The 18,776-nt window shown below is 43.6% G+C and overlaps 8 protein-coding genes and 2 pseudogenes across 8 annotated transcripts, besides 20 other annotated features; 3 read left to right on the top strand and 7 right to left on the bottom strand.

Annotated features, from left to right (window-relative positions):
* Positions 1-14,914: part of a sequence feature (heterozygous, non-Esmeraldo-like haplotype) that runs on past the window's edge.
* Positions 22-49: a sequence feature (AT_rich).
* Positions 544-570: a sequence feature (AT_rich).
* Positions 1,756-2,079, bottom strand: Tc00.1047053509429.124 (hypothetical protein, conserved; the record flags this gene model as incomplete). Its single annotated transcript, XM_815084.1, has 1 exon — positions 1,756-2,079. One exon carries the CDS (start codon positions 2,077-2,079, stop codon positions 1,756-1,758), a length of 324 nt encoding a protein of 107 aa, XP_820177.1.
* Positions 2,125-2,150: a microsatellite.
* Positions 2,189-2,220: a sequence feature (AT_rich).
* Positions 2,384-3,886, bottom strand: Tc00.1047053509429.120 (hypothetical protein, conserved; the record flags this gene model as incomplete). The annotated part of the gene is made up of 1 exon (XM_815061.1): positions 2,384-3,886. The coding sequence occupies one exon, from the start codon at positions 3,884-3,886 to the stop codon at positions 2,384-2,386; it is 1,503 nt and encodes a 500-aa protein (XP_820154.1).
* Positions 4,024-4,045: a sequence feature (AT_rich).
* Positions 4,174-4,257: a sequence feature (T-rich).
* Tc00.1047053509429.110 (proteasome beta-1 subunit, putative) lies at positions 4,259-5,113 on the bottom strand (the record flags this gene model as incomplete). Its single annotated transcript, XM_815060.1, has 1 exon — positions 4,259-5,113. The coding sequence occupies one exon, from the start codon at positions 5,111-5,113 to the stop codon at positions 4,259-4,261; it is 855 nt and encodes a 284-aa protein (XP_820153.1).
* Positions 5,112-5,133: a sequence feature (AT_rich).
* Positions 5,347-5,994, bottom strand: Tc00.1047053509429.100 (hypothetical protein, conserved; the record flags this gene model as incomplete). Its single annotated transcript, XM_815059.1, has 1 exon — positions 5,347-5,994. The coding sequence occupies one exon, from the start codon at positions 5,992-5,994 to the stop codon at positions 5,347-5,349; it is 648 nt and encodes a 215-aa protein (XP_820152.1).
* Positions 6,019-6,040: a sequence feature (AT_rich).
* Positions 6,067-6,148: a sequence feature (T-rich).
* On the bottom strand, positions 6,265-7,176 carry Tc00.1047053509429.90 (translation initiation factor eIF-2B alpha subunit, putative; the record flags this gene model as incomplete). Its single annotated transcript, XM_815058.1, has 1 exon — positions 6,265-7,176. One exon carries the CDS (start codon positions 7,174-7,176, stop codon positions 6,265-6,267), a length of 912 nt encoding a protein of 303 aa, XP_820151.1.
* On the bottom strand, positions 7,441-10,149 carry Tc00.1047053509429.80 (hypothetical protein, conserved; the record flags this gene model as incomplete). Its single annotated transcript, XM_815057.1, has 1 exon — positions 7,441-10,149. The coding sequence occupies one exon, from the start codon at positions 10,147-10,149 to the stop codon at positions 7,441-7,443; it is 2,709 nt and encodes a 902-aa protein (XP_820150.1).
* Positions 10,269-10,328: a microsatellite.
* Positions 10,435-10,462: a microsatellite.
* Tc00.1047053509429.70 (uncharacterized protein) lies at positions 10,636-11,247 on the bottom strand (the record flags this gene model as incomplete). Its single annotated transcript, XM_815056.1, has 1 exon — positions 10,636-11,247. One exon carries the CDS (start codon positions 11,245-11,247, stop codon positions 10,636-10,638), a length of 612 nt encoding a protein of 203 aa, XP_820149.1.
* Positions 11,630-11,653: a sequence feature (AT_rich).
* Positions 11,807-11,830: a sequence feature (AT_rich).
* Positions 11,848-11,913: a microsatellite.
* Positions 12,204-12,236: a sequence feature (GA-rich).
* Positions 12,356-12,652, top strand: Tc00.1047053509429.59 (hypothetical protein, conserved; the record flags this gene model as incomplete). Its single annotated transcript, XM_815082.1, has 1 exon — positions 12,356-12,652. The coding sequence occupies one exon, from the start codon at positions 12,356-12,358 to the stop codon at positions 12,650-12,652; it is 297 nt and encodes a 98-aa protein (XP_820175.1).
* Positions 12,765-12,788: a sequence feature (AT_rich).
* Positions 12,815-12,836: a sequence feature (AT_rich).
* Positions 12,895-12,924: a microsatellite.
* On the top strand, positions 13,951-16,209 carry Tc00.1047053509429.50 (annotated as a pseudogene).
* Positions 14,915-18,776: part of a sequence feature (areas not merged during assembly with more than two copies in the genome that could not be assigned to a particular haplotype) that runs on past the window's edge.
* Tc00.1047053509429.41 lies at positions 16,722-18,128 on the top strand (annotated as a pseudogene).

The following is an 18,776-nucleotide window of genomic DNA, read 5'->3' as shown; positions in this document are numbered from 1 at the left end:
TATGGGTATGTGTCTCTTTTCTATATATATATGTTATATTATTTTTTTTGATCGTTGACTTCTATTATAGGCTGTAACCCTTCGACAAGGGAAAGAAGAATGAGAATCAAGCACACCGCAGACCGCCACCCATATATCTCTTCACAGGATTGTAACGTAAATACGGAAGCCTCTAACTGTTGCCTCCAAACCTATCCCTGTACGCATATATACACGTCTCTTTGCTTCTCTCGCTGAACTTTTTCCATTCCATTCCTTTCTATATATACATACATATATATATTGTGGTTTCTTATTGTGGTGTCAAAGGCAAATATTGCACGCAAAATCACAACATCAACAGGGGGGGACAATAATAATAATAATAACTTCAAGATTGCGTAATTGGCGTAAAGGAAAAATCAGACTTATATGGCACTCCTGGTACATGGTCCTTCAGTATTTTGACACGAACCTCCTGTAACTTGGCGTTATATTGGGTGTGCTTCTCGTGAATGTTTGATCTCTGCCCTCATGTTCCTTCGTCACCTTGCAAGTATCAGCTAATAAATAAAATAAAAATAAAAATAACGAAATTTGACTCCCACTGCCTTTCATCCAAAATCTAATATGAGAAAGAACCGATGCCATTTTCCTCATCTTGCATCATAATTGATTGCCCACCATTATGGTTTCCAAATTATCACCGTTCCAATGTCTCTCCCGTGATTGCCACAACGCCGCTCCAAGTTTGAGTTATGCCACAGACAGGAAAACTTGAAAAGTTATCATCGTGGCGATGGGTAATCCGGTTTCACGCCGGATTCCCCACAGCAGCTAGCAGAGAAGACATTGTGGTCTCGCCGTAGTGCCCTCGACGCACCACAAATTTAATTCACGGGTTTAAAAATTATCCCTTGGTGAGAAGATGAAAGAAAAGCAGCTGTTTCACTCCGCAAGCTCCCACGCGGTCCACCGCTTCCCCAAATCCTCATCTGTGGGCAGATTCGGAACAAACTCACTTCGACGCAAAAAAAAAAAAAGAAAAAAATAGATACACAGAAAAACCGCTTGCTGACCAACACACACAACAGGAATTTTCCCCTTAAAAACAAAAACAACCCACACTGCACAAAGCGTCCGCAAAGCTCCGCCTTTTATGATCCAAAGTGATCCGTAGACAACAAATAGATCATTTCATGCCTACCTATTTGGCAAAAAACAACAAAAAACAAACAAAAAACACTTCTGGTGGGAGTTGCCTCATGAATACCACCAGTGGTAATATTTCCACTAGTTGATACCTACTGTTCATGTAATTACCGAAAAGTGCGACATGCAATTCGTCATTTTATCATCGCCTATAGGATAGGATTGCGCATTTATTGTGCCAACTCCGCATGATAGCCTTTTGCAAGTTTCCATGATGAACCATATCAACACATAATTCTTCATGACATGAGCATCCCTCTCAAAAATTCTCAGCGCTGTAAAAGGGGCCCCCGAGAACTACTCAGTTTCAATCCTTTTCCCGTTGCTTGTGAACATTGATGCCAATGATTACTGCTACGTCTCATCCCCAACAAATGAGGTTAATGGCACATTATATATATATATATATAGATGTATTAATTCCCTAAAAATCGCCAACATATTTCCCTTCCTCCTTATTTTTTTTTTCTAATTTGTTTTCCAATGTACATAGGATAAAAATTACTACCGCCAAAAGTGCAAATCAATACCAAAAATGATTTCCTTCACCTTTCCTTACCCACTTCAACCCTTGGGTATCTGATGTAGCACGTCCACGGCGTCATAGTAGAGAGAAAGTAATGCGGCCACCTCCAAAAATCGGTCGCATACTTGCTGCGTTGGTGCCGTGGGGGTGTAAGTTTGCATGACCTCCAACACAACCTGCTCCCGTGATGAGCCAATGATGCGATACTCAGAGAGAATATTCCGCCGAGAGTAAGGGGTAAGGCCAAGTGAATACACTAGATGGCGGGAATGTCTAGAAAAAAGTGGAAACCCATAGTAATTCTTTAGACTGTCAAAACTACGCTGGAAATCATAACGATTTCTCTGTCTCCTGCGTGGCATTTTCTACACCAGCTAGAAAGCGCTTATAATTGTATATTCAAACAGAAAAAAAAAAGAAAAAAAAAAGAAAAGGCGCAAGAAGATAAAGAAGAGCGATTTTTTTGTACACAAAAAATATATGTAAATAAATAAATATATAAAGAGCACTGGAAGAAAAACAAGAGAAGCGACTTTTTTTTTCCCTCCTTTCCCCTTGTTCTTTTACCTCCGTTCCACTTACTTCTTCCTTTCACGTGATTTGTGGGAACCTATGCCCTTTCAAACGGCAAACGGGAGAGAAAGTGAGCGGGCAAGACAGGCAATATCACCCCCCTTTGGGCTCAGCATAACGATTTTTCCTCTTAGAAACCACCAGTTCCATATTTCGATGTAGGAGGTACTGTTTCTGGCGTGTCCTCTGGTATTCATAACGCCACACCAACTCCTGATGGTAGTGATCAATGACCCCCTGTGGGTTGCGGTTGGAGAGAAACCCAATCTTGTACAGCTTTCGCTCAAAGTCGCTTGAGAAATGCCACAAGGGCCCCCAGCCAAGACCAGCTAACTCACCGGAATTCACAAGAAATCGCGTAAATGCACGAAATTCATACTCGTCAAAGTTGCCGAGTTGAATAGGGTGAAATAGAGAGTCCTTTTCTGCATCGTATGGGGCGTATTCATCTAGGCTATTCGTGAACCGATCTGTTTCAACATCTGGAAAACCGCTGATGCCATCAAATGGTTTGAAATCTCTCGTGGTGCATGTGAAGAAGAACTTATTCGGTTCATCCTTGGAGAGAATCATTTTGTTCAGGCCGCGGACAAAACCAAGTCGGGACGCAGGAATACGAGGCAGTTCTTGTGGATAGAGATCGATATCTGTGGAGTCATCGTTGAGCGAGGCAAGCGTACGAAGAAAGTCAGGATGTGGATATCGAAAATGTGTATCATGGGAGAATAGATTCCATCCATCCACAACAATAACAATGGGAAGCTTCTTCTCTGCACTAAGCTCGTCCATGAGGAACTTGACACAGACGCTCTGACGATCAATGGAGGCCGGGGCCACTACCTGATGTCCCCATTCGCAGAGTTCATACAAATTTTGTGGTTGTCGTTCCCCCTGTTCTACCGGCAGGTCATTTGGGGTACACTTTAATCGCCAAGACAGCAAAGTGCTGCGGTTGGCTTTTGCAAAGTAACGAAGAAAGAACCGTGCGGCATCCGGGGCATCAAAAAACCCCGGCAAGATGGTACTCGGCCAGCACCATTCCCCGTGGGTCCATTCTTTCGCATTCGGGACGTATAATGTCAGAAGGTTTCTCGAACGGGCGTAATGCACCACTTGACACATAAGAGCGCTCTTTCCACATCCTTTTGGACCATCAATGATAAAGCCCGGCCTATTATTAGTAAGCGAACTCAACACATTGCGCTTTGCCTGCCAGTGTTGTATTTTATCAATAAACAAATTTAATAAATGCGCCTCCTTTCGATATAAAAATCCTCTAGGATGCCCTGGAGGCATCAACTGCATCACCTTTCCTCCCAAACCCTCTGGAAAAAACTGCATCAATTCCTCATTGCCAACACAATACATCGAGTTGATGTCATTGAAGGAAAGTCGCGTTGGGGAGGTTTCCAAAGGGTGGGAATAAAGCTTCTTTACGTATCGTACTGGCACGCCCTTCTGCATTACGCGAACCTCTTTCAGTGGAATAGCTCCATTCCACATGGCCACCGGAGCCTCACAGGCATCCGTATAGCACGTGACAGGCGGCCGCACATACAAAGAGGCCAAGCTTTTTCCAACTAGCCTTGATCGCATTGCTCTGCAAAGAGCAACGGAGATCAAATGCAAAAACAACAACAATAAAAATTACCTTTTTTTGTAGAAAGCACCATGTATAAGGGTAGACAAAAGAAAAAACATTATGGAAAAAAACAAAAACAAACAAGAGTATGTTTAAATAAATTTATATAAATACATGCATAATTCCATTCTGTGATGAGTGCTCCAATTTATGCATCAAAAGACTAAGATCCATGTGCATTCACGAGTGCTATTTGATATCAACAATTCTCCTGGAAAAACAGCTGCGCATCCTCCTAACCATAAAAAACAAAACAAAACAAAGCGGAAAGATTAGAAGAAATAAAAAAACAAAAGGATGAAAAGCTTAAAATAAACATAAAAGTCCTATATGCGTTCTGAACGACTCTGGTTCACAGTTATTTTCGCAGAGCTGCTGAATGGAGGATTTTGCACAGCCAAATCACGGTATTTTGGATCCTTCTCCATACAATAAGGTGTTTTCGTCCAAGGAATGGTCATATCTTCTGGTTCACCTTGGTGTAGGGCAATGGTTCTTATCAGTCCACCACTAGATCCATCACGACTGTAGGCGTGTGCAACAGCTCGCTGACAAAAGCAAACACACTCCTCCTTACTCATACCCGTTTTGTAATTGGCGTCAAAAAACGAATACAAGAAGATAGAACCGCTTCCTCCCAAGGCGTAGTCCAACTTTACACACGATCCACCAGAAGGGATGCTATAGACAGATCCACCATTTAGAGGATCATACCCTGCCACAATAATACCAGCTGAAATATTCCATTTATTCATATAGCATAATTTTTTAAAGATATTAGCGGCGGTCGTGACGTTTACTGGCTTAGATGTGTCTATCTCATAGCTTTCTAAATAATTGGCTGTTTGCTCGGCCAGGGCTTGAGTGTCTGCGGCAGATCCACTGCGGCAGCAGTATATTTTCTCGGACAATTTCGTCAATTTATTGCTTGCCCTGTTCACCACGTAGGTCCCTGTGGAGGTGCGAGAATCCGCGGCAAGTACGACACCTCCTTTGAATGAAACAGCCATAATTGTTGTTCCAAGCGAAACAGCTTCATTTAACTGGGGGTCAAGTACTGCAGCTTCCGGTTCAAACAGTTTTTTTGCACTTTGTGCTGGTCCGTTTAAAGTCAGCTCATGCTTAATTTCCATTGGACAATATGGCTCATGAAGCAATGCTCCTTCCGGGCGCTTAATCATTTTTTTAATTAAAAAAAAAAGTTTTTGGTTCACTGAAATGCTCTTGCTATCCTTTCCAAACAGACAAACAAAAAGGAAACAATGCGCATATACACTCAAATAAAATAAACAAATAAAGAGAGAGCAATCAAATCAAAGTTATACCACAATAAAAACAAGAACAAAAAGGCGTGCTGTGTACATTCTGTTCCTCTACTAATTTATTCAGGTGTGTGTGTGTGTGTGGAAACTAACTAAAGCACCGTAAATGTTTTCAGATGTTCATCAGATACTTTGTGGTCTGCCGGGTTTGGTTGTGCCTCGTACACAATATTTGTGGCCACTTCTTGATGAACGGACCTTCCCGTTGATTCACCGAAAAGATCAATACGGAGTAAATGGGTTTCATCTTCACCAAAGCTTCGCTCAAAAAACAGTCCCAGATTCGAGCAAGCAGAGAATTTCGCCGGGTTCAGACGGTACACTATTCGGTCTCCCGAGGAGACTTGTGCCAACTGAATTTCTTCCTGCGGTTGCAAACGACGGACAGAGTTAAAGCCCACAACATCAGTGGGATTACAAAATAATTTTACTTGAGCCGGGGCAAAGTCATCGTTTGTTCCAAGAATAGAAATGCCTCTGACACGGCAAACTTGCTTAAGGGGCACCAGAAACAAGAGCTCAGGGTCAGCATCGCTACAGACCGCGTCTTGATTATCTTCCATTTTTGGATCGAACAGGCGTGCCGCTTCAAAGGCGCTGTGTCTTGCATTCCATAGCTGCAACAAGGGCAAATCTACTTGCTCGTTTAAAGGCGATCCTATACCAAACACACCCTCTCGAACAAAACCATCCCGCAGGTGTTCGTGAGATCCCGTACCGTGTCGACAGTTACAAGGCATGGTGTTTTTATCCCTATAGAATACAAAAATAATAATAATATTAATAGGAGTAACAATATGTTATTAAAAATCACAAGAAGAGACACAAAAACAAAAAAAGCAAAAGACTATCAACAAGTAAAAGAAACCAACAACAACAACAAAAAACAAAAACTTAAATTTGACAGTGAAATCAAACCGAAGAATGATATCGACAATAATAGAAAAGAAGAATTACTACACAGAGAAAAGGTGACAACCACACAGGAGTTTTTCACGTATCCTTTGCATTTAAAAAAAAAGTTCTTTGCGTTTTCCTGGTGCAAACCGGGCGGTGTGAAATCTGAACATTTCAGCAGTTACGGCAGAAGGTGGCATTATACCCTGCTCAGAAAAAACAAGCGTGATCATTGTCGGCGGAACAAACTCTACGAGAGGAACGTCATTGCTTTCTTCCGGCTGTTTGAGGTCCGCCGTACTAAGAGGGAAAATGCGAGTGAATTTAAACGTCTCACAAAGAACGTAAAAAGGAACTTTCATTGCAGACGCAACAGTGGCAATTTGTAGCGACCCAGTACTATGTACCAGCCCTCCATGCTCAGTCACACAGTATGCTCCCATTACCACAAAATCCACTTTACTCATGATAGCACCCATACCGGCATCGGGAATAATTGTGCAGGATTTCATCAAAGCGTCTTTGAGACGCATTCCCTCCTGTGTCTGTGCAGCCCTTTCCAGCAAAGCTACGCCCGTGCCTTCCGAGTACTTTTTGCTTGCAGAACGTCCTTCGCAAATGTAAAAATGTACGCCGCACCTTTCCTGTATGGCACACGCAATCGCAACAGCCAGCAATCCACCACAACCATGAACCAATATACGAGAAGTGCTCCCAACAAATGGCAGCATGTCGTTTATTTGATCTTTTTGACTCCACTCAAAATCCTTAAGCCTCGCTTCGCATCTAGCATTCATGTCGGACAAACTACGCTGCAAATCATGGCTAATTGCAGCGTCTTTGGTTAGATGAACTCGAAAACGCTCAAACCCATCACCAAGAGATTCATAACCACGCAAAGTCTCGGTTATTTCCTTATCCAGCTCTGAATACGTTGAAAACTGCTTTGATCTCAACAAATACTGGACTTCTTTAACGGCTTTAATCATAATACTGATGTCGTAGTCATCGTGGGGAACTTCCATCCTTTATTTTTTTTTATCCTTCGTTATGTATTTCCCTTTTTAAAATATTTATTTGGCAGTTTATATTTTATCAGTACAAAGGAGCACAGAGGAAGCACAATATATACAGACACAATCGAGAAAAAAAAAAAAATGAATAAAAAAGTATCTACTAATTCATTATCCATCTCAAATCACAATGATTCCTTTTCTCCTTCTCTTGCACACAGACACAAATATCGGGTGCCCTTCTGCGTGCAATAAATAACTATTTAAGAACGGCTCTTAACTCTCTAGGGAATCTATGTAGCGTAGTACACTTTCGCAATAAATGGAGTCATGATGTTTCCTCTGAGCGGCACTAACCAGTTCTGCGGTGATCGAAGGTGAAAGAATTGCAATACACTTTAGGACATCCACAATAACCAGCCTTAATCCTACAGTCTCCTCAGCATCGTCAAGGTGTATCAAAACCTTTTTTACCAAAGGCGTCGCTTGTGCTATAATTTGATCAATAACAATACAGGAGACAGAGTCTTTTTTTTGTAAGACGGCCAGAAACCCGGAGGCAGCCCTTACACGTAGAACGTCACTGGAGTCATCAAACCGTAGTAATATTGACTGTAATATATCATTTGCACTGCCTGCATGCATGGGGAGAGAACAGATATTCGCTGCACTTTCCATGCATAACAAACGCATTTCTGCATCGTCTGCATCTGAAGCATTGCACCAGATCGCCACCGTTTTTGAAGAAAGGGCAAAATTGTTGTCCTCAAATGCCGTAAGTAATGGCCGACGATGCTTTTCCTCAACAATGGCACATAAGCAGCCAATGGCAACTTTTCGAATTAGATAAGCCTGACGACCCGGGTGAAATGTGCCCAAGGGAAGAATAATTAGCCGAAGAATCTCTTCTAGTTGAGTTCCTGTAAAAAAAGATGATTTCTGCCACAAAAGTTGTTCCAATACACGAAGGTACTGCAACTCCTCAGCAATGCTTTTTGAAAAATCAATGCTGTTGAGTTTTACAAGAAAGACATCTGAGACCTGCTCCGCGTGGCTCTCAATATTTTTACAGTGCAGAACAAGATCAGAAAAGGCACTCACTGGCATATGTACACCATATCGAAACAACAATCTCCCAAAGTGAAGACCGTAGATACCATCGGCTTCTCCTGTTACAATAGAAGACAAATCTTTTATTCTTCGAGAAACACGCTCCTGTACAGAAGGAAAATCAGACGATCGAAGACACAATAGGGCATAAAAAAGAATCGAATCCAGTGTTCTCCGAGTCAAATCTTCACAAATTTCACGAGGTAATGGATTCGTTGCAGTTGGAATAAAACCCCGCTCACCCAAAACACGCGCCAGTACACCCAATGTATCTAGTAGAGAACAAATAAGTGCCTCAGAATCAGTTTCTAACACATCAGCAGACGTCATTGCCCTGACAATTTGATTTGCCTGTGAGGTAGACAACAAATGCTTCGAACCTTCTATAAGATAACGAAATGTCACCAAAATACTGCATTTCACCGACATAGCAGCGGTTGAAAAAACCGTTACCGCGGGGGTGAGAGAGCCATCAGCTGGCGATACCAAAATTGTTTTTGAATGCAACCGAATCAATACAGTATTATCTTCCTCAGCTTGTTTTAAATTTCCCTTTCCAGTTAAAAAGGGCATGTATTGATCAGGAGTCAAAAACTTCCCCAAAACTTCCACGCAAATAAGCGATTCTTGAACAACATCTTGGTTATCTTCCCTTAAGGACTTATATAAAACACCCAGTATTTGCTCCACAAATTGGACCACAGATTTCTCTGCATGATATATACTCATCCACAAAATGCGTAGAGCAACCACACGTCGATTGTTAGAAGAAAATTTGATAATCCAATCGATTGCGGTTACATCGGTCAATATTTTTTCAATAAACCCACGTAATGATTCTGCTACAACATAACGCGCACCCAAGGAAGGTCGTACTTGTAAGACACGATACAAATTTACATCAACGGTAGTCAAGGTCATATCCGGATATTCATCATCACCATACCATTCAATGTCTTTCATAGTTACTCTTCTCTTCGTTATATCGATGGAGTTATCTTCATTGTCAAGCATGTACAATTTCCCCATATTCTCTAACGCTTCATATGCTTTTGTTGACACCGCAACAAAATCATCCGTCATTAGCAACAACAAATGGGGGAGATACTTGCGATGTTGTTCAAGACGCTCAACAATATCCAAAAATGCCGTTGAAAGCAGCTCCACAACAGCTACGCGAACCGCTTCCACGTGGTCGTTTGCCAAAACAAAAAGAATGGAAACCGTCGTTTTGTTTCTCTCTTCCTCTTTTTCATCTGAAAGGATCTGTGCCGCACCATGTCGAATTAACGAAGTCAATGCACGTACAGCCTCAGCACGCACTACACTGTGCTTATGAAGAAGGTAGCATTTGACCACTTTAGCAAGTGACAGTGCAATATATTTGACTTGTACCGGTTCAATTTCACAAAGACGGACACACGCGCAACATGCCTCTTTTTTTAGTTGTGGAAATGAATCACGCAAACAATTTTCCAAAAGTATCTTTAGAAAATCAATATAGTTACGTGGACCAATTTCATTTGGGTAGGTTTCCATACACAAAACCGCAAGTCTTAACAATAAAAGCCGTACTTCTTCGCTCTCCTCTACAACAGGCAAAACACCTATCCTCGTTACAACAGCCGGCAAAATCCAATCTAACACAGAAGAGCCTTGCCGCGGAAGAACACATGTTACAATCTTCACAGAGTATTCACGGCAACGCTCTGAGGTGTCTTCAAATCCACGAAGGCAGCATCGAAGCAAGTCAAACTCCTCCACGTTGTTAAGAGATCCACATTCACACAAATGTAACAATTTCTCATAAGCCGCCAAACGCTTTTGTCGGACACCATCAGAAATCTCATTCAAATATCTTGGAAGTAGCTCCATTTAAAAGTTTTCGCAAATTTGTTTGCTATGTATTATAAGAAACTGATAAAAAAAGAAACAAAAAGGAACAGGGAAGGCTGCTCTAATCGTAAAAAAAGATAAAGTAGCATTTAAAAAACACATTAATAATAATAATAACAACAACAACAACAAAAAAACAGAAACAGAAGTAATAAAAAAAGTGCTTAAATTCTGACACAAATACTTCGGTTAAAAAAAACACAATGATTACGTGGGGCCGAAATCAGTTCATGAAGACGATAAATGTGGCACAAGGCCCCCGCCATAATAATAATAATAATAATAGTAATAAGCAAATAATGAAAACATTGTTCGCATGCGTGTATTTACAAGAAAAAGCAATTACCTCGTGTTTCCTTAAATAAATTCGACGGCTTGCATTGCAGCAAGACGTGTCTCCAGACCCCGTGGTGTTACGACTGTGCCCCGTCACGGCGCGGCTGCTCCGGGCGCCGGTCGATGCCGTCAGCCCCGCGCCAACAACCACGACCCCGTGAGGGAAACATGGCTGGGTGTCGTCTTCTCCCGACAATACGGGCAATTGGCCCTGGCAACGCGATGGGTTGGCCGGCACCGCCAGGGGGCGCGCTCCGGTTGGGCTCTTTGCTGTGTCCTGGGCGACCCGGGTCGCGTGCTGCCCTGTCGATCCGCAGCCCGGTTTTGTGGAGATGACTGGCTGTGGTTCCTCGCTCCGAAAGGCTGGCCAATCGCCCGTGATACGCGCGATGCCAACTTCCGCATTTTTTTTCGCCGCATCCTCCGAGACAGGCGCTTTGCCCGCAATAATGCCGCCGGGATTGTGAGGCACGGAAATATGCGTTGGCAGCACGGCAGCCAACACATAGCGGCGCAGTGCGGGCTGAGATCAGAAGCACTGCACTGCAGGATGGTTGGCTTTTGGCTTTCCAAAGAATCGTGCCCGCGTCCTTTGGTGCACGACCGTGGCGCCACGGTGGGGCAGCCAGCCATGAAAACATCAGGACGCCGGATCTTCACCGCCGCCGCAAGAATAGGTCGCTTGTGAACAAGAACGGGCCCGTGCCGTCCATACGTGCGCCCATTTTTATCGGCATCCATGCGGCGGTGGGCATGTGGGGCGTGGTTCCTCCGCCGGCTGCCTGTGCATGCGTGGGCATCGTCGCACTTACATCGAATTGACGCTGCGATTCACAGCACACGTGTTTGTTGCTGTCACGAAATGGGCGTTTGAGAACCGTTGCTGCGTCGCGCTTTTTGGATTGGCGCTTTGGGCCATATAACTGCAAATGATTTTTATTACGCGGGAACGATTTGTGGTATTACACCTTGTCATGGTATTCGGCGAATTTATGCTGCTTTTATTAGTTGCTTCCTGTTATTTTGAAATACTTTTCCTTGGGCTTTAAAATGCTTCATGATATTCTTTTGTGTGATTTGCTGTGTTGGATGGTTTTAATTATCTGTCTTCTAGTTAATCTTGAATATATATATATATATTTAAAATGGAATATTACTGCTCTTTTCCTTTTATTTTAAACTTGCAATGATTTTTACTGCCATGCATAAGTGGAGACTATTTTATTTTATTATATATGGTTTTGGACGGATAGGATGAGCCTAACCCTTTATTTTACTCATTTATTTATTTTTAGAATGCTAATTATAAAAATATTTAATTTATCTTGTGCTTTTTGTGGGTTATTATTATTATTATTATTATTATTATTATTATTATTATTATTATTATTATTATTATTATTATTAATTTTTGGGTCGATATATATATATACTAGTTTGGAATTGCTCTGATTTCCGCTTTTTTGTCTTGGATGAAAAGAATATTTTTAGGGATGAAATGTCAGAAAAAAAAAATACATGAGGCCAAAAATTAAAATGGGCTAATAATTTTTTGCCTACAGATTGTTTCAGGAATAATTAAGCATTTTTAGCGGAATTCTTTTTTTTCCCCCCATTTACATTTGCTTCTGTGGCCGGTTTTTTGCTTATTGTTATATCATATATATATATTAACCTGCTATATCTTATTCCATTGTTCTCTCTCTCTCTCTCTCTCTTTTTTTTTTTCTAAACATACATGCGTAATAATAATATTAGTTCTATTTTACTCCACGTTAATTGGGCGCGTCGGAAAAATTCTTGAGATATACCAGGAGAATAAATACTGCGGGAAGAAGAGCAATAAAAAATGGCCTCTACATACGCTTTGATCGCTTTTGCTTTTCTGGCTATGACAAATGTGGTGTTTGCTCAGAATAGTACAGAAAAACCCCAGCAACCGAAAAAGGAGTTCCCTCTTGTCTGGGTTTGTCTGGGGGTTACTGTTGTCGGCATTGGGATCGCGTTGTACGTTGCCTACCGCCGTCCCGATGAGCTTCATCTTCCTGGCTCCACAGTGATGGTCAGCAAAGAGTCTGAGGAGATGAAAAAAATTAACGAGCCCACCACGAAGGACAAACTGGAGGAAGGCCTTGAGCAAATCTAGGAGTTAAGTATAGCGTTGTTAAGGAAGAAAGCAATAACAATAATAAAAGAGGAGAGAGGGAGAGAGATAGCGGTAACCATCTCCGAACTCTTAGGGTTTCAAAAAGCAAAACAATTTTATTTATAATTTTTTTTTTCCGCCTTAAAAAAAAAATACTGTTACTTTTTTTTTATTTTTATTTTTACCACTTGTTTTTTGAAAGTAATGCAAAACGACGATTTCAAAAATGGGAGAGCAAAAGAATATATATATATATATATATATATATATATTTCTTTTATAGTTTCACATTTGGGAAAGAAAACAACTGAGGGTTTTCAATTTGTTGTATATATATATATATATTGGCCGAATGGAAAATAAGTGATGTCTGGTGATTAACATTTTTCTGTTGTATTTTTTTAATGGCATTTTTTTTTCTTGGCAACGCAGCTGTTTGATGACAAAGATGCTATATTGGACTTTTTTCTTTTGGCCCAATATACGCATTTGGAGGCAGCTTTTCTTTGCTCGTTTTTCCCTAATTGAATGCAGGAAGATGTCTCCTAACCCGGAATACTTAAAGAAAAAAAACGACGCAAAATGCGGAAAAAGCGGGGAAAATGAAATGTACATGTTTATAAATTAATTTTTTCTCGGCATGTTGTTGAGATAGAAATAAAGAATAGTCATTTTTTTTTTTTTTTTGAGAACCGTCATGATTTCCCCAGTACCGTGTTTCTTATTTAGCCCTTTAAAATAGTGTTTTTCTTTTCTACCTCTTATATCGGGGTCACGGTGGCAGCAGCACCTGTAGTCAAAGTATATTTGTCTGGAAAAAGCAAGTTGTATAGGTTGGAGCGAGGATTTTTTTGATTTTGTTTTTTTCCTTTATTTAGGGGAGAGTTAGTGGAACGGTTTCAAATGATTGATTGTTAGGGCATAAGAGAAGGCTTAATTAAAATCTTACCACTCACATTTTCTTGGCTGAAAGCTGCGTTTTGAACTTGGCACCAGAAACTCCGAGACTTGACTACAGATGACATGAGGGGTCAGGAGAGGATGTGTATTGGTCTGAGCCAGTGCCATTCTGTCTGCGGAAGAGGACGACGATTTGAAAAAAAAAAATAAATAAATGAGGATGCGATGGGAAACGAGAGGTTCCATGGAACAGCTTTAAGATTTATTATTATTTTTTTTTCGAGCACAACTATGGGAGCAGTCAAATATGGATCATTATTATTGGTTGTCGCTGTTTTTGTACCCAATATTTAATTTTGTTTAAAATCTTTTTCCCAGTTACCTTTTTTCTCAGGTTTATGTGTCCACGTATTCTTGCAGAGTGTGGGGTAAGGGTGTTGCCACACGGGTGGGGGGCCGTAGCGAGCGGAATGCGTGGGCGAGCCCTCCGTTCCCACCAATTTGTTGCTGTTGGCTCTCTCCAACGCTGTGCTGGGTGGTTGGCACTCATCATCAGCAGGAAGCCGGATCGCTACATACTGCAGAATCTTGGCTCCCTGCAAGCCTTTGGAGGTGACGAAGGTGCGTGGAGGCAAATGCTGACGCGGGATCCCCATGGTGACTTCGACTTTGGGAGGCTTGGGACAGAAATTATCGGTATGGAAGGTCATGGGTTTTTGTTGAATACGCAGAGGCTCATGAGAGGTGTAAATAAATTTTATTGCGAGGGTTTGAACTCCCTTAGACAATGGAGAGATCTTGGAAGGAAGGACACGGTCTCTCCTCTTGGAAGGGCAAACCTAAACGAGGCCCTCTCTCAGGTACTGAATGAAGAAAGACAGAGCAGGAGGCATAAAAAAACAAATAAACTAGAGGGGTCATGCGAGTCCGTGCAGAATGCGAGGTGGAGCCGTGGCGTGGAGGTTCCTGGCGGCGAAGGGATGGGAATGGAGGTGAAGGAGGGGGAACCACCGCAGCCATGGACTTACAAGAAAGTTGGCTTGAGTCTCGAAAAGGATGACGGTGTGCAGCAATCCGGTGCAGAGCGTCTCAGGCTGATGGTGCTCACCTCGGACAAGGGATGGCCGTACTCGTGGAAATGGAAGGAGAATAAATCCACTCATGACTGCTACGTGAACTGTGAGGTGGAGCGAGTGTGGCGGATCGTCCTTGGCGATCTCACCGAGTGGTTCAACAGTCACGGTCGGACCGACTTTAAGCCCAAGCAGCATCTGTTGATTGGGACGTCCGGGATCGGGAAGTCGATGGCTGTCGGTTCGTACCTCCTCTACCAGCTGCTGCACTACGATGCGGAGAAACTCCCTGTGGTAGTCCATTGTTTTGGAGAAACGACGTACTTGTTTGACAAGACCATCAAGACGGTGACAAGATACCTGGGTAGTAAAACATCCAGGAATGTTTTGTATGATTTGCGTCATTTGAAGATGAAGGGGTATGTTATCTACAATGTGACAGAGAAAGGGATGCCAGCGAGTTGTTTTGCGCCTTGTGGTGAATGGGGCATGATTGTGTTGTCATCGCCAAACGTGGGCAACTATGAAAAATGGGAGACGCAAGTAAGAGCCGAGCGAATCATCGTGAATTGCCCCGACGAGATGGATATGAAGGCGATGTGTGCATGGATGAAGCGCGGTCTGGATCCAGATAAGCAAGCTGAATACTGGAAAGAGGTCAAAGAACGCATGGAGAAATTGGGGCCGATTCTACGTTACATCTTTGATGCGAATAAGTTCATTGCGCACTCTGCTGCCATTGAGGATGCCTTGGATGGGATCAATTCCCGGGATGGTGAAAAGAACTTTACGCATGGAGGAGTGAAACTGTGGTATTCTGAGAATCCGTCTCAAAAGCTCGTGAGGGTTGTCCGAGGAAGAGAAGTCGGTGCTGAGGTGTTTCTCAACGCACCGATATCTGTTTGCCTCGGGCGTCGAATACCGCACTATTTTGGGAAACGTGATGAGTGAGAAGGATATATATATATTCCTGTTGCTGGCATTGGGGGTGAGAATACTCTTTTGTCTGAACGTATGGGAATGTTTGGCCTGCGCGCATTCATTTTTTTGGGAGTTTGCCGCTGCATTATTAGAGGAACTCAAGGAACTGAGGCCACCAGCACGTCGTGGAGGACAGTACGCAGTGCTGAAGGCATATTCTGAAGGGCACCGCGCCGAGTTATATGTGGATTGGTTGCAATGGAGTACCATACAAATACTAATATAAAGCATCGGCTGTTGTGCATACCGGCGGTTGGAACCTTTTCGCTGGTGGACGCCTTTTCTTTGTGAAGTTACCGCGGAGGACGCTGTTTGGGCTGCGGATGGCTACGGCGGGTGCGCATCACACCAGAGCCAGCACTGTGCGGCAGTTCAATGAGCGTATGGCGGCGTATTTTAATGGTTGGGAGGAATTTTCTGAAGGATTGTCGTGGGAGATTATTTATGTGCAGCACGCAGACAGCACGCCGATGGATGGCTGGCGGAGATGTGATGTCGTCAGTTTCAATAATGTGAGCGACAGTGAAAGCCGTGAAATAGCGGCGTTCTGGGAGGAAAAGGTGCACCAGTACCAAATGTCAATACCATCCAGAGACGCTTGAAGAGACGAAGCACTCCGGAGTGTGGAAGAACCGTCGAAATAGGAAAACGAATTGGGGAAAGGGGCAATTTTGATTTGTGGTAAAGAAATATTGTGGGAGTTATATATTTTTGGATACTTTTGTGTGTGCATGCGGTGCGGGTGCACCAGCACCAGGCGGCAGTATATCGCACAGATTTCAGAACTGTCCAACGCTATCGATCTTAACGGTGACCGAAGAAATTAGGGAGGGAGTGGGTTTTTTTTGTTTGGTTTCTGGTGAAAAACGTTGGGTAATTTCTATATAGTACGTTAATTGTGTGCTTGCGCACGAGGCATAATTGGAGAATTGCCCCGGTATGAGAAAATCATTGCGTTTGGCAGTGTCGCAGTACCAATGCATTTTCCATTTTTTTTTTTTTTTTTTTGGCCTCATCACTAACAGAAGCATTTTAAGGGATGGTGGGCGAATAAGTTCTATTGAGGAAACAGTGCATTCCCTGTGACCACGTGGAGTGAGTGCCGCACCCCATTGATGGTGAGACGGCATTTTCGTGCTGGCGCCAACATTGCTTCCCCTTGCGATTTCATGCTTGACTGCAACATGGTGTCAGGGCCGGTTGCCCTGTATTATCCGGGGAAGCCAAGAGCCAGCAATGCTTCCCTCATGGGATTTTTGTTGCTGACGCAGGGCTGACGGCATCTACAAGCGTCCGGACTAGCCGCGTCGTGCCGGGACACAGTTGTGGCACCACGAGGTCTGAGGGCACGTGCTACCGTGCCGTCTGCGGTCCATCGGATTTGTTTGAGAAAGCACGAGAAAAAAGAGAAACATATTGTGTACGCATCCTTCGGGCGTGAGACAGGCTTTTATGGGTGGGTGTTTTTTTATTATTTTGTGTTTGGCGATTCACATATTGGAAGCTAATACAGCGTCCAGAAGGGTTTTATCATTGCAGTAATTATTGAAAGGCGGAGTGCACTTCTTACCACGCCGGCGTATTGGGACGAAAACACGAAGCAAAAGGTTGCGTGCATGGTTTTCAACCGACATGCGACGCGTTTATGATTTTGACTCCCAATATTTACTGCGGGTGGTGACGTTATCTCCAGTGTCCGGCTTTATGGCGTTGGCAACGAATTTATTTCAGAGTTCGAAAGGAGGTCTGATGGAGTATCATACATTCTTGCTTCTGTGCGCCTGACTGGGCAGATGAACTGGATAATGGATGTGGAGAGGAGCCGGAAGGAAGTGGACACCGCCCTACGGAATTGCAGGCCCAATGGCAAGGTTGATCTGCGTACAAAACGTGTGCGTAATTGTCCTGCTTCCAATGAGGGCTTGTTGGCTGTTTGGTAACTTAACCGGTACCGAGCGAAGGGACGAGTACCTCTGCGTGAACGCAACCGTTCATGGGGCATTGACAGGCGCGGAGCGGGGTGTGACGTTCGAATTCGCTGGGGCAGGAACTGAGTGGCTTGTCGGCAAACTGGCGCATAATCAGTTGTGTAAATTTGTGAACAGCATTTCCACTGTTTTGGCGACAGCGAATATCCACGGTGTGTCAAAGGAGGGCAGCAGTACTGTGCTCTTGGGCCTCTCGTAAACGAAGGACAGGAGGTGTGAAGTAACATTGAACGGTAAGAGTTCCGGCGTTGTTAGACGATGGTCGGTAATTTGGGAACATCAAACAGAAGGTAACAGGGTGGCCGTGAGGGAAATGTGTGTAAACGACGAATGGTATGTGTACGTGTTGGTGGGAAGACTATTTGCGAAGAGGTCTATTCTGGCTTTTTCCTCAATTCGAGTAGGAACTCACACGCCTCCACATTGGTGGGAACAGCAGGATGACGGGAGAGAGCAGTCCTTTGACGGTGCACAACGTTTTTTTTTTTGTACATCCGCGAACTGGCGGAGAAAGACATCGAGAGACTCATAGCCAGCAACGTCACGTTTCCAATACCACCTGCTGCTGGCAAATCAACCACAGAGTTGGAGGGTCAGACGGTATCCGGCGGTGCTGTGAAGGCCACTTCCGAGCGGAACGTCTGAGGCAAATTTTCGTTAACGATATGTGGGTGGGTGCCTAAATGTGTATCCATCCGCGGTTACAAGGTCTGTTTCTCGGGCAGGAAGGCACAAGGGACACTGTTTCTGGGAATGCCTCCACCCAGGATACGGTAAATCCACCATCACTTTATGCACCCAAATTCCCCAATACCTGCAGAGGAACAACTGCAAACCGACGAAGACGAATCAGCAGACAAAAAATGCACGAACACCGCCTGTAACGGCACCGAAAAGCGATGGACTCATTGATGCTGGATTATCCTGTGGGGATCATATCTCTTCCACGACGAAAGATGAAAAGGAGGAAAAGGGAAGGTGGTGGCGAAAGAAGGAGCCGACTGGTGATGGTGAATCGAGGTCGCCGCAGCACGAGGCCACTGTGCGCCAACTGCGGCAAGGCAATTCGCCTACGGCTGAGAGTGAAGATGTGCCGTCCCATGTACCTGAGACCAGCAGTGAAAAACGCACGACTGACCTCAAAAGAAGAAGACGCTGCTCGCGAGGCAACAGTGGGTTCAG

Source organism: Trypanosoma cruzi, genomic scaffold (assembly GCF_000209065.1).
Source record: "Trypanosoma cruzi strain CL Brener 1047053514673 genomic scaffold, whole genome shotgun sequence".
NCBI classification, from domain to species: Eukaryota; Euglenozoa; class Kinetoplastea; order Trypanosomatida; family Trypanosomatidae; genus Trypanosoma; species Trypanosoma cruzi.
Note: the sequence above shows the minus strand (reverse complement) of the source record. Positions and strands in the feature narration are given on the sequence as shown.